The sequence below is a fragment of the Bos grunniens genome, chromosome 5 (genome assembly GCF_055505025.1).
Source record: "Bos grunniens cultivar Pamir isolate PY7600 chromosome 5, Bosgru_T2T1.0, whole genome shotgun sequence".
NCBI lineage: Eukaryota > Metazoa > Chordata > Mammalia > Artiodactyla > Bovidae > Bos > Bos grunniens.
Genome location: NC_141169.1, coordinates 103,231,333 through 103,244,417, shown reverse-complemented (window position 1 = coordinate 103,244,417; position 13,085 = coordinate 103,231,333). Strand labels below are relative to the sequence as shown.

Sequence of the window (13,085 nt, the reverse complement as noted above, 5' to 3'; positions counted from 1 at the left end):
TATTAAGAAACTGTGTTTTTCTTAAGAATAATCTCCTTGTTACAAACCCCAAGGCCAGACCCAAAAGGGAGTATGACTGGGATCATGAAAGCATGGACCTTGGAACATCGGGTAAGCATCAGGCATGAATGCTGCCTATGCACTTGCTGATTGTTCCTGAGACTAGCCCAAAAAGGAACGGTCTGGAATAAAAACAAGGAGATCTGGACTATGTCAGTGTAGTGTCTTGGAAACGATAAGATCAAAAAAACCAAAAACGGGCACAACAAAGGACAGAAATAGTATGGACCTAACAGAAACAGAAGATATTAAGAATATGTGGGAAGAATACACAGAACTATACAACAAAGATCTTCATGAGCCAGATAATCACAGTGGCGTGATCACCAATCTAGAGCCAGCCATCCTGGAATGCGAAGTCAAGTGGGCCTTAGGAAGCATCACTACAAACAAAGCTAGGAGAGGTGATGGAATTTCAGTTGAGCTATTTCAAATCCTAAAAGATGATGCTGTGAAAGTGCTGCACTCAATATGCCAGCAAATTTGGAAAACTCAGCAGTGGCCACAGGACTGGAAAAGGTCAGTTTGCATTCCAATCCTAAAGAAAGGCAATGCCAAAGAATGCTCAAACTACTGCACAATTGCACTCATCTCACATGCTAGTAAAGTAATGCTCAAAATTCTCCAAGGCAGGCTTCAACAGTGCATGAACCATGAACTTCCAGATGTTCAAGCTGGATTTAGAAAAGGCAGAGGAACCAGAGATTAAATTGCCAACATCCATTGGATGATCAAAAAAGTTAGAGAATTCCAGAAAAACATCTATTTCTGCTTTATTGACTATGCCAAAGCCTCTGACTGTGTGGACCCCAACAAACTGTGGAAAATTCTGAAAGAGATGGAAATATCAGATCACCTGACCTGCCTCTTGAGAAACCTATATGCAGGTCAGGAAGCAACAGTTAGAACTGGACATGGAACAACAGACTGGTTCCAAATAAGGAAAGGAGTATGTCAAGACTGTATTATTATCACCCTGCTTATTTAACTTACATGCAGAATACATCATGAGAAATGTTGGACTGGATAAAGCACAAGCCAGAATCCAGATTGCTGGAAGAAATATCAATAACTTCAGATATTCAGATGACACCACCCTTATGTCAGAAAGCAAAGAAGAACTAAAGAGCCTCTTGATAAAAGTGAAAGAGGAGAGTGCAAAAGTTGGCTTAAAACTCAACATTCAGAAAACTAAGATCATGGCATCAGGCCCCATCACTTCATAGCAAATAGATAGGAAACAGTGGAAACAGTGACAGACTTTATTTTGGGGGGCTGCAGATGGTGACTGCAGCCGTGAAATTAAAAGATGCTTACTCCTTGGACGAAAAGTTATGACCAACCTAGACAGCATATTAAAAAGCAAGAACATTACTTTACCAACAAAGGTCCGTCTAGTCATAGGTATGGTTTTTCCAGTAGTCATGTATGGATGTGAGAGTTGGACTATAAAGAAAGCTGAGCACCGAAGAATTGATACTTTTGAGCTGTGGCATTGGAGAAGACTCTTAAGAGTCCCTTGGACTGCAAGGAGATAAAACCAGTCCATTCTAAAGGAAATCAGTCCTGAGTATTCATTGGAAGGACTGATGCTGAAGCTGAAACTCCAATACTTTGACCACCTGATGCAAAAAACTGACTTATTTGAAAAGACCCTGATGCTGGGAAAGATTGACGGTGGAAGGAAAAGGGGATGACAGAGGATGAGGTGATTAGATGGCATCACCAACTCAATGGACATGAGTTTAAGTAAACTCCGGGAGCTGGTGATAGACAGGGAAGCCTGTCGTGCTGCAGTCCATGGGGTCAAAGAGTCGGACACGACTGAGTGACTGAACTGAACTGAACTGAGTCTGCAATTAGGAATAAAAGCTGGATTCAGAGTGGACTCTGCACCTCAGTCCAACAGAGGCTGCAGGTCCCCGACCCATTGCACCAGATTTCATGTTCTGTCTTCATTTTCATCACTCACTCCTGTACCATTAGGGCAACAGTTCAGTTACCCAGTCATGTCCAATTCTTTGCGACCCCATGGACTACAGCATGCCAGGCCTCCCTGTCCCTCACCATCTCCCAGAGTTTGACCTAGTTCATGATCATTGCATCGGTGATACAGTCCGGCCATCTCATCCTCTGACGCCCTTTTCTCCTTCTGCCCTCAATCTTTCCCAGCATCAGGGGCTTTTCCAATGAGTTGTTTGTTCACATCAGATGACCAAAATACTGGAGCTTCAGCTTTAGAATCAGTCCTTTCAGTGAATATTCAGGGTCAATCTCCCATAAGGTTGACTGGTTTGATCTCTTTGTTGTCCAAAGGACTTTCAAGAGTCTTCTTCAGAACCACAGTTTGAAAGCATCAATTCTTTGGCATTCTAGCTTCTTTACAGTCCAGCTCTTACAACAGTTTGTGACACTGGGAAGACCATAACCTTGACTATACGGATCTTTGTCAGTAGAGTAATGTCTCTGCTTTTCAACACAGTCTAGGTTTGTCATTGCTTTCCTGCCAAGAAGCAGATGTCTTCTGATTTCATGGCTGCAGTCACCATCTTCAGTGATTTTGGAGCCCAAGAAGAGGAAATCTGTTACTACTTCCACCTTTTCTCTCTCTATTTGCCAAGCAATAATGGAGCCAGATGCCTATACTACATACAATATAACATAAAAGGTTTTTTTTTTTTTAAATACTTGACCAAGCAGAAGAATCAATGGGTTAAAAGAAAGATCAGTTGAAATTATACAATCAGAGGAGCAAAAAGAATGAAAAGGAATTAAAAAAAAAAAAAAACCTACAAGAATTATGGACGTCATTAAGAGAAACAAGGTATCTGAGATGCCTGCTCAGTCATGTCTGACTCTTTGTGACCCCATGGACTGCAGCCCTCCAGAATCCTCTGTCCACAGGATTCTCCAGGCAAGAATACTGGAGTGGGTTGTCATTCCCTTCTCCAGGGGATCTTCCTGACCCAGGGATTGAACCCGTGTCTCTTACATCTCCTGCATTGGCAGGTGGCTTCATAACCATTAGTGCCACCTGAAAGCTTGGGTTCTAATCTTACCTGTACTACCTACTCACATCTTCAGTTCAGTTCAGTTCAGTCACTCAGTCATGTCCGACTCCTTGACACCCCATGAATTGCAGCACGCCAGGCTTCCCTGTCCATCACCTACTCCCAGAGTTCACTCAAACTCACGTCCATCAAGTTGTTGATGCCATCCAGCCATCTCATCCTCTGTCGTCCCCTTCTCCTCCTGCTCTCATTTCCTTCCAGCATCAGAGTATTTTCCAAGGAGTCAACTCTTCACATGAGGTGGCCACAGTACTGGAGTTTCAGCTTTAGCATCATTCCTTCCAAAGAACACTCAGGACTGATCTCCTTTAGAATGGACTGGTTTTATCTCCTTGCAGTCCAAGGGACTCTCAAGAATCTTCCCTAACACCACAGTTCAAAAGCATTAATTCTTTAGTGCTCAGCTTTCTTCATAGTCCAACTCTCACATCCATACATGACCACTGCAAAAACCATAACCTTGACTAGATGGACCTTTGTTGGCAAAGTAATATCTCTGTTTTTTATTGTACTATCTAGATTGGTCATAACTTTCCTTCCAAGGAGTAAGCGTCTTTTAATTTCATGGCTGCAATCACCATCTGCAGTGATTTTGAAGCACAGAAAAATAAAGTCTGACACTGTTTCCCTATCTATTTCCCATGAAGTGATGAGACCAGATGCCATGATCTTCGTTTTCTGAATGTTGAGGTTTAAGCCAACTTTTTCACTCTCCACTTTCATCAAGAGGCTTTTTAGTTCTTCTTCACTTTCTGCCATAAGGGTGGTGTCATCTGCATATCTGAGGTTATTGATATTTCTCCTGGCAATCTTGATTCCAGCTTGTGCTTCTTCCAGCCCAACGTTTCTCATGATGTACTCTGTATATAAGTTAAGTAAGCAGGGTGACAATATACAGCCTTGACGGACTCCTTTTCCTATTTGGAACCAGTGTGTTGTTCCATGTCCAGTTCTAACTGTTGCTTCCTGACCTGCATATAGGTTTCTCAAGAGGCAGGTCAGGCGGTCTGGAATTTCCATCTCTTTCAGAATTTTCCACAGTTTATTGTGATCCACACAGTCAAAAGCTTTGGCATAGTCAATAAAGCAGAAATAGGTATTTTTCTGGAACTCTCTTGCTTTTTCGATGATCTAGCGGATGTTGGCAATTTGATCTCTGGTTCCTCTGCCTTTTCTAAAACCAGTTTGAACATCTGGAAGTTCACGATTCACGTATTGCAGAAGCCTGGCTTAGAGAATTTTGAGCATTACTTTACTAGCGTGTGAGATGAGTGCAATTGTGCAGTAGTTTGAGCATTATTTGGCATTGCCTTATCTGTATTATTTAGGCAAGTGATTTAACTTTGCTTTGCCTCAGTTTCCTGAAATATTTTTTGGGATAAAGACATGCTGCCTAGTAGGACTGCTGTGCACTCAAGTTCATGTAGGTACCTGGTAGCATAGTAGTCACAATCATAGTGTAAAGAGCTCCTATATAAATCATAACAAAATTACAAACATCACAACTTAAAAAGCACAAATGTTGTGAGCAAGCAATGAAGGAGTACATGAACCATTAAATTTGTGAATACACACTAGTTTTTGTCTATGAAACTGGGTAAGATTTTAAAACTTGGTAAAAAGCAAATGTTAGTGTGGATAAGTGGAATCCAATAGTCTCACACAATACTAGTGGAAATAAAATTCAGTTCAAACATTTCAAAAAGCACTTACTCTCTATGTACCAAAAGCCTTGAAGATATTCATAGCCTATAAAACAGCAATTCCAGACAGAAAATATTGTTAAGAGAAATAATTATGAATGGTCCTTACATTTAAATACAGAAAAGTTCAGATCAATTTTTTTCATGATAGCAGAAATGTCGGAAACCACTAAATGCCTGACAAAATTAAATTTATCTTTTAAGGCAGGACAAAAACGTTAAATACATTTTCTCTGTATGTTTGTTTGGTCCTCCTCCTAATGTGCAGTGTGCATCTGTATTGCAGAGTAACCAGGACTTCTCAAGTATTGGGAGTGCCTTCTTGGCCTTGAAGATGAATTATTTTTTACTTCTGATAATAGCATTGTAACTTGTTAAAAGAATAGCATTCTTTCCCAGCTCTCTTGGGGGTCATGGTGACTTGATGCTTAACTGACATATATATCCTTGGTGAACTTCATGTCAGTGTATCATTCTGATGTATGATCCTTTGTCTCAAAACTATATATGACTATGCTTTCATTTTCTAACATGAGGATTACCCAGAGTTTTTCCAAATATCTGCTTCCAAGGTTATTAGCCTCAATGTGGGTGGAATAAAATTATTTTTTCCCTCCTTAACTTGATTGCTAGTCGAATTTGTTTTGATATGTGTAACACAGGTGATTAGGTGAGTATATTGCATTTCAATTATGTAGCAAAATAATTGAAGGGAATTTAAAATTTCCATATTTTCCCTGGAATATCATATTTTTGTAATACTATGATTAAACATTTTTATTGAGTGAAAGAATACTTAATGATATAAAAGTGTTAGTCATTCAGTCGTGTCCAACTCTTTGCCACCCCATGAACTGTGTAGCCTGACAGGCTCCTCTGTCCATGGGATTCTCCAGGCAAGCACACTGGAGTGGATAGTCATTCCCTTCTCCAGGGAATCTTCCTGTCCCAGGAATTGAAGCCTGGTCTCTGGCTGCAGGCAGATTCTTTAACATTTGAGCCACCAGGGAAGCCCATAATGATATAGAAATATGTGCAAAATATATTGTTAACTTTTAAAACCAGGTTACAAAATAATGTATACTGAATTACCTAATCTTGAGGATCTATGTTATTGTGTATAAGGACATCAGTTGTGCTTGAAGGGGCCATTTTTCACCAATGCCCATCATGGATTTCATGGTGAAGACTCCTATAATGTGTGCCAAGCCCAGAAATCATCAAATGCTCACAGAAGCCAGGAATATTGTTATACAAGGAGACCACTGTTATACAAGACCAATGTCGTATGAAGTAGAATAAGAATAAATTTGTGGTAGAATAATACTGAACAGTGTTGTTTCGCTGAAACAACAAAATGAGAACACTTCTCTTGGAAAAATTCTCTTGCTTCATAAATAACTTCTAAAGAAATTTCCTAGTTTCCTAGTAAGGGCAGATGCCTTGCAAAAAACACAAGTTGTCTCCCCCTTTGGGGGTACAAAATCCACCTCTGTCCTCCAGAGCCCTCAGGAAGAGATGCTTCACCAGCATCTGCCCAGCACCCAGCACTCAAGGAGCAGAGACAAAGAAGGAGGGGGTTTCCCAAGGAGAGCTGCAGACTGGAGGCTGCGATCTAGGGGAAAAGAGTGAGCTCTGAGATGAGACAGGGCTGCACTGAGTTTCAGCGGACCAGCACTCACATCTGAGAGAGCCACCTCCTCCAGGCTGGAAACCAGATTCTCTGCAGCCCCAGCCCTGACACCCACCATTCTCTCACTCAGGGAAATCAGCTCCAGTGAGAGACCAGAGAGGGCATGAGAGAGAAAGTGTTCCCTACAGGTTCACAGCAGATTCTGGGAGGGAGGCAAAGAACCATCCCAGGCCCCCAGCACATCAGGAAACAAGTCACGGGAACCGGGGCAGAGACTCGGGAATGTATACACTTGGGGCTGTGCATCAACTAATCTCTACAGACAAGAGGTCCCCTCTCCTGGCTGCTGGCTCCTCTGCTCCACAATGGACACCTGGTACGAAAAGGTGAGGCCAGCAGGCAGAGCCTCTCACAGAGCCCAGTGCTGGGCAGACAGGGCAACAAGCAAAGCGGAGCCCGGGGGATGGGGAAGAGGAGCTAGAGAGAGGCAGGCAGGTGCACGATTGTCTCTGATCTGGTTACAAGCAGTGACCCAGCCCTGTGGGACCCTGTGTGCTTCACAGACTAACAGACTCAGTCTCTGCTCAGCAGCCCCAGTCCTCTCACACAGACAGGCTTCACACACCCTGAGACACACACATACACACCCTCACACACACCCTCACACACACACACACACACACACACACACACCCCACACACACACTCTCACACACCGTCACATAAACACACCCTTACACACTCCTCACTCACCCTCACATACAGTCATACAAGCACAAAGCCCACAGGAGCATAGACAGGAAACACAGGGACACAGGGGCAGTGCTCACACACCAGGCACATGGAGCGTGTGGGAACAGCCCCGAGTCCCAGCTGAGGTTAGTCGCTGGAACTTCCTCACACTGGGAGCCACTGGGATCCTAGAAGCTTCCTGAGAACAAGGGAGACAGTGGAGGAACTCAGGCTGACCCAGCTCAGTCCAGAGCAAACCTCACTGCTCCATAAAATCTGCTGCTACGACAAGTGGACCACCCACAAGAGAGGGACCAGTATTCACAGTCAGTGTGGCTTCTTTTTAGTCAAAAACACTGACGCTCAGTTCCAGAACTCCAGACACCTTTCCCTTCACCAAGGCATGCACTGCCTGGTGTGGAGCCAGGACAGAGGGGTAGCTCTTACCTTGACCACCCACCATGGTGCCGAGGAGGAGGACACAGAGTCCCCGCAGGGAGAGGTGTCTGCCCAGAGCCATCCTGACCCCACGTCCTCAAGGTCACAGTCCCAGCTGCAGGATCAGCCTGTGAGGAGGTGTCAGGGTGCCGACTGGAGTCTATATAGACCACCCCTTACACCCTCCCTCCTGAGAGCCAATAGCAACACCTCTCACCATTTCAGGCACTATCGGAGGCTGCATCTGCCACTTTCTGCAGCTCAGACACCAATGAGCTTCTGCATCTTCAACATCTCCTTATATGAGCAGCACGGTCCTTTGACCTCCTGCTTCCGTGGTCCTGAGAGCTGGGCCCCATAATCAGGGCTGGCGTAGAAAACTATAAGTACCTTTCTTTCCTCTGATCACCCTGGCCAATCCCCAAGGACTGTGAGATTTCTCAGAGTCAGGTTGTGGAATCGATTGGCCCACGGGGAATAACTCTAGTTGAATCAAACACTGATCTTCCCAGTACTGACCTCAGGCTGGAAGCAGAGTACTACAAGAAGGCTTGAAATATAATAATATTTATTGGGCCAGCAGAAAATGAGGACAAGGATTGCAGGAATTCACAGGTGACCATCGAGAGGGTGAGGTGGAAACCATTAAGTCAAGGGGATGAGTCTGCAGGTCTTTCTTCTCTTCTCACAATGATCTGGAGACTGGGTCCTGGAGAAGGTGTATTTATGCTTAGTTGTGTCCTACTCTTTGTGACTCCTGGGATGTAACCCACCAGGATCTTCTGTCCGTAGGCTTTCACAAGCAAGAATACTGGAGTGTGTTGCCATTTCCTTCTCTAAGGTGTCTTCCCAACCCAGGGATCTCCTGTGTCTCCTGCATTGGCAGGCGGGTTCTTTATCGCTGAACCACCTGGGAAGCCCTATAAAGGATTTTCACACATGCTAAATCCCTTTCTGTTTATTGAATTTAATTTTATGTGAAATACCCCTTTCAGCTATTCAACAAATGATGCTTCAGGAGAGAAAGAGATTGCTGTTATAGGAAACAAAGAAAAAGTAGTAGTCATTATTCAACTCTGCTGCTGCTACTGCTAAGTCACTTCAGTCGTGTCTGACTCTATGCGACCCCATAGATGGCAGCCCACCAGTCTCCCCTGTCCCTGGGATTCTCCAGGCAAGAACACTGGAGTGGGTTGCCATTTCCTTCTCCAATGCATGAAAGTGAAAAGTGAAAGTGAAGTCGCTCAGTTGTATCCGACTCTTTAGCGACCCCATGGACTGCAGCCTACCAGGCCCCTCCATCCATGGGATTTTCCAGGCAAGAGTAGTGGAGTAGGGTGCCATTGCCTTCCCTCCAAAGTAGTAGTGGGGATCTCTAGAAGAAAATATGTAGCTTAGAAAGATTAACATTGTCTAAACTTCACATTTTTCCCCTTTAGATATTGAGAGTTTGGTTTGATAGGATTCAGAACCCACTTGTATTATAAGCCTTAACTAAAGTAGATGTAAAATATTGTTTAATGGAACTGCCCCCAGAGAGAAGGACAAATAGAAAGTATTCTGCTTCACAGTGGCTGCAGGCAAGGGACAAAGAAGAGGCGAATGAAGCAGAAAAGAGAAGACGGTTCATTCATTCTGAGTTTAAGAGGAAAGGTGGCAGCAAGAATGGAAGCCAAGGTGGATTGAGGGCACAGAGCCAAGTAGAAGGGACTGATGTCCAGTGTGGCCATTGCTGCCATGTTGTGTCCCACTGATCAGAGAAGCTCCCATATGCTTTCCAGAAAAAAAGTAGCCCAGTGATGAGTATAGAGAATGAGAAAGGCCGTAATGGTGCAAGATAGATCTCCCCCATTGAAATTCAAGATCACTAACATACTGCCCGCATCCTCATACTCCCTCAGGCTAAAGATTCCCATGATGCACCTCTGTGGTCCACAGAAATCCACCCTGAGGCCCCCTCACCATGACTCTCATCATTTCAGCACAAACTGGGGAAGGACCCATCTGTGACACACACCACACACGCCTCAGAGTCCCCACCAGAGCTCAGAGACAGCTTCATACCCTCCCCCTAGCACACCTGAAGGTCTCAGTGAAGCCAACACTGAAGGCAGCTGTGGATCAGTCTACAGCCTTGTCACATCCCCCACTAGAAGGACCCCTCATTCTGGTCAACAGACACAGCTTCTGTGTCCTACCAAGCCTGTCCTTCCTACTTGAGACTCAGGTAAACGAAAAGGGAGAAAAGTCAATTGAACACATGCTTTTCTCCCTCTAAATATGCTATTAACCCATTATTTTTAAACACTTACTTGTCCTGTGTTCCTCTGACTTCCAAGCCCCCATCTGTACATGAACCCCACCTCCTTCTGGATGCTTAACACAGTAGTGATAATAACCGATTATAAATGTCAAAACCAGAATATAAATTCAGGTGCTAGGGTAGGAACAGGATCTGCTCAGTCACTAGATTCGATGCTCTACTCCCCCTGGGTCCCAGAGTCACCATTCCTTACCCAGTTATGGACTCTGCAGCATCACCAGAAAACACCAGGCAAACACCTAGAAAGCAGGATGTCCTTCCTGGAGTCCAGTCATTCCTCCCACAGGATAACACAGGGAAGCATTTAGTGAACCAGGTACACATGGTCTCACCTCAGGATTGAGATCTCGTAGGTAACATACTGTTAGGGACTCCATAACCTATTATAAGGACGGAGTGGGCTGGAAGGAGGGGCTAAGCCAGTGCTGGCAGGCTGTGCTCAGGCAGCACCCTCTACCCCAGAGCTGGGGATGCAGGGTCAGCATGGACCAACTCACCCTCTGATGAATGTTCGTCTTCTCTGACACATAAGGAAATCTCAGTGTCTAATCTCATTCAAGATTTCAAGGAGGAAAGCTTTAGGGAGGACACTAACCCAGCTGTGTCCATATGAACTTCAGGGGTCAGGAGAACAGGCTCAGGAACCAGTCTGCCCCGGCCTGACTCAGAGCTCAGCCACATACCATGTGTATGACCTTGAACAGTGTCCTTACACTCTCTGTATAGTGGCTTTGTCTGTAAAAGAAGAGTTATGCTCGTGTATAGATGACAGAGTTTTGGTTAGAATTAAATGAGTTGACATTAGTAAGAGATATAACCACTAGTCAACAGTACTACATCGTCTTGGCAGAGAAACAATATTAGGACCCCTCTCTCCATCCCATCCCAGGAACCCCAGGACTCTAGAACAGGAATTCAATTCTGTTACCTGGAGCCTTGACTGGAACTGTCAAACTCTCCCAGGAACCACATGCTGTGACAGTGATTGGGGCCAGAGTTGTGAGTCTTCCACACATCGCCCCTTCTCTCTGTGTCCTAGAGAGAGGTTCTACTGCTCATGAACCTCGACCTTACCAACTGTGAACCTCATGAATTAAGTTGTTTACTTGCTAATTTTACTTTATAAATGGACTTGGTAAAGGTTCTGTGTCTAATTCACCTCCTTATCCCCAATGCCTGCTAATTAAAAATCCTAAATGATGTCTCTTGTATACCTGAATGAATGAATGTCAGCCAGGTATTTTACACAAATCATTTCAATCAAAAGAAATCTTTTGAGATATAATTTAACTTGATGTGAGGACTTAACAGCACAATGCAAGTTGTGTCACTTGTTGTAATGATATTTCAATATAATTAAATGGTATAAGCTATGTATGGTTCACTTCTACACTTTTCTGCAATGAATGCAGTCAATTGCAATACCAGAAACAAGGCTGGCCCCATTCCAAGAGCAGTGCTGAGAGAGCTAGTTCTAAACATGTATAAATGTTGCATCTTTGTATATCTGACAATAAAGACAGACCTTAGCACAGTGACAGGTGAACTCCTGTTCTTGTCTTAATCAGATATAGCCTACTGGTCCGGATGTTTATATACTTATCATTTGGCTTATTTTCAATTCAAACCACACATAACTGTAACAGGAAGAAACTTTGCTATAAAAAAAATTTTAGTTTAACAGCTTCTGTATTAAATTAGAAGTGCAGAAGTAAAGAGTAGGAAGAATCCTGTTCTTTAATTTAGACTGTTTATTTCATCTTATGGATTGTAAAGCAATACAATATGTAGCATTATTATTCCCAAATCACCATGAAAATATGGAGGTTTCAGAGGTTAAGTAATCTCTTTGCTAGAAAAGTAAATAATTAAATATCTTTGGTAGAGGGACATTTTCAGGACCAGAATGACTAATATACAAAATCAGTTTACTCATGTCTGACTCTTTGCAACCCCATGAACTGCAGCACGCCAGGCCTCCCTGTCCACCACCAACTCCCAGAGTTCACCCAAACCCATGTCCATCGAGTAGATGATGCCATCCCACCATCTCATCCTCTGTTGTCCTCTTCTCCTCCTTCCCTCAGTGTTTCCCAGCATCAGGGTCTTTTCCAATGAGTCAGCTCTTCTCATCAGGTGGCCAAAGTATTGGAGTTTCAGCCTCAACATCAGTCCTTCCAATGAACACTCAGGACTGATCTCCTTTAGGATGGACTGGTTGGATTTCCTTGCAGTCCAAGGGACTCTCAAGAGTCTTCTCCAACACCACAGTTCAAAAGCATCAATTCTTCGGCACTCAGCTTTCTTTATAGTCCAACTCTGACATCCATACATGACCACTGGATATACATGTATATACAAAACTATACAAAATATTTTTGAATTAAAAAAGAACTATACAACTTTAAAAGGAAACAATTGACTTGTTATACCAGAGTATTTGAGACCCACCTCACCATCTGTGTTCCTTGTATGGATGAGACCAAGGTTGGTAAAAGCTTTTTACCAAAGACCACTTCATCACAAGGGCATGTGATGAGCTTGGTCATGAGCTGGCTGATGTCCAGATCATCATCTCTCTTCAGCCCTTTACAGTCTATAACCAGCAACATCTAACAGAGAGTATGGCACTGAATTGGCCTCATTCATTTCTCCATAGTGCAGCTTCAGATACCCGGAGACCAGAGCAGATCAAAGCTACTAAATCAAAGACAAGCAGATTCTAAGTGGAGAGCAAGCAGACCAAGGACCCTTCCCCACTGTTGTTGGGAAGTAAGAAACCCTCCCACCCCAGACACCATCTGGGGGAGGAGAGACAAGAAGATGTCTCCTTAAATACAGGAAAACCAGTCTCAGCACGTAGCTTCAACTAGAGTTGACAAGATAATTATTACCATAAACCCGAGCTAACTTGGGGGAAAAATTTTAAACGGGAAAGTCTGTAATTTTAAATTGGAGAGTCTGTGTTAACGTTGTGGAACTTTTAATCCATGTAAACACACCTTGCTACTGCACAAGATGAAATCAGTTATAAAAATAGCAAATATTACATTTATGAATATTTGAATTCTAGAGGACACATTTTCAAACCCACTACAGAAAGAAAATATGTATATCTTCCTTTG

At 43.5% G+C, this 13,085-nt stretch overlaps 1 protein-coding gene across 1 annotated transcript in view; it reads right to left on the bottom strand.

Annotated features, from left to right (window-relative positions):
* Positions 1 to 7,775, bottom strand: part of LOC147372827 (antigen WC1.1-like) — a 54,308-nt gene extending 46,533 nt beyond the window's left edge. The window contains exon 1 of the mRNA XM_086402114.1: positions 7,647 to 7,775. Coding sequence (XP_086258240.1) covers positions 7,647 to 7,719 — 73 coding nt within the window. The 5' untranslated portion in view covers positions 7,720 to 7,775. The remainder of the gene's footprint in view (positions 1 to 7,646) is intronic.
* Positions 7,776 to 13,085: the final 5,310 nt, after the last annotated feature.